General features: G+C 40.1%; 1 protein-coding gene across 1 annotated transcript in view; it reads left to right on the top strand.

Annotated features, from left to right (window-relative positions):
* The window catches only part of fbxo18 (F-box DNA helicase 1), a 20,129-nt gene that overhangs the window by 11,562 nt on the left and 6,991 nt on the right, over positions 1-1,576 (top strand). Inside the window, exon 17 of the mRNA XM_013913401.1 lies at positions 3-86. Within this exon, the coding sequence (XP_013768855.1) occupies positions 3-86 (84 nt within the window). The remainder of the gene's footprint in view (positions 1-2; positions 87-1,576) is intronic.

Here is a 1,576-nt window from a genome sequence, read left to right as displayed (position 1 = left end):
GACCATCGTGGAAAAGTATCGGAAACGAATCCCCGAGCTGGTGTCAAGACTGAAGGCCTGTTCTGAAAACGACTTATGCAATGCAGGTACACACACACACACACACACACACACACACACTGCATTATCCACAAAGAAGCCTGGAAAAATAATAACTTAATAAAGTGACTTCAGTTACTAAAAAGAATTTAATTTATTTTTTTTAACCTTTATTTAACCAGGAAGATCTCATTGAGATTAAAAACCTCTTTTTCAAGGGAGACCTGGCCAAGATAGAAACACTTATTCCTTTCCTCAAATAAGGATGGAAAATGTCTTTTTGGGTATCAAAAGCGGGATTGATTTTAGAAGTTAAAATAATTTTGTGTTTGCTGAAAAATGAAGAAACGGCAGCTCAGTTTTTTTCCTGATTCTTGCTTGTTTCTTTAGGTTTTACATTCACTGAAAAACTGGATTTTGTATTTCCGTTTAGAACGTAGTAGGATACGATGTAACTACAATAGTGAGGAATATCGTGTCGTGGGAGGAAAAAAGACAACTTCTGCTTTCTACATGGTGCTATTTTAACCACACTCATAAAAAATCCCCTTCAGATTTTTGCATGCAGCCAGATTCAAATGTTTGTACAGCGTTTCTGGGGAATTCAGTTTTTTTTACTTTGGTGGAGCATAAACATCCATTACTTCATTTTTAGCTATTCTTGAATTTGCTTGTGTGTGTTGTCCATTTGAAAGCTCTGCTTCCAGTTCCACTTCAGTTTTTGTTTCATGATGACATAACATAATCACAGACTTGCTTCAGATTTGTCAGCTGCACATACATGATGTGAATCTCCTGTTAGTGACGTAGATCGACCAGTAAATTGAGAGCTTCGCTTTTACACTCAGCTCTTTCTTCACCATGATGGACCAGTACAGCATCAGCATCACTGCAGCTGCAGCACCAATCCGTCTGTCGAACTCCCGCTCTCTTCTTCATCATTCGAGAACAAGACCCTGAGATATTTAAACTCCTCCACTTGGGGCAGAAACTCGTCCCTAACCTGGAGTGGGCGCTGCACCCTTTTCCGGCTGAGGACTATGACCTCAGATTTGGAGGACACAATGTACCCGTTTTCTGATGGGTACATTGGGACTTCTTTCATGTGGTTGTCATGTTTAAACAATGCTCAGTTGTTGATAATGGACCCAAAGGTGTGTCAAGAAAATCCTCCCTATATCACTACACTACCAGTACCCACAGCCTCAATGCACAAAAGTTTATTCTATTCATCTGGACGTAGCGTTTTCAGTGCGAGAAACGTTTTGTCACTCATCCAGGTGACTTCTTCAGTCTCAGCTCACTGCGGGTTTCCCCAATCTTATAAAAAGTACAGTTGCAGTCACTTGGATGAGTGAAGAAACGTTTCTCGCACTGAGAGCGCTACGTCCAGAAGAACAGAATCTTCTTTGGGATTTACTTATCTGGATGACTGAGCAAATTCAAATTTTATTTGTCACGTACACAGTCATACACAGTACGATATGTAGTGAAATGCTTGGACAACTGCTCGTGACCTAAAGAAAACAAAAAAGGA

Source organism: Pundamilia nyererei, unplaced genomic scaffold (assembly GCF_000239375.1).
Source record: "Pundamilia nyererei isolate P.nyererei 1_Seehausen unplaced genomic scaffold, PunNye1.0 scaffold00130, whole genome shotgun sequence".
NCBI lineage: Eukaryota > Metazoa > Chordata > Actinopteri > Cichliformes > Cichlidae > Pundamilia > Pundamilia nyererei.
The sequence above is the reverse complement of the archived record's forward strand: the minus strand, read 5'-3'. Positions and strand labels throughout refer to the sequence as shown.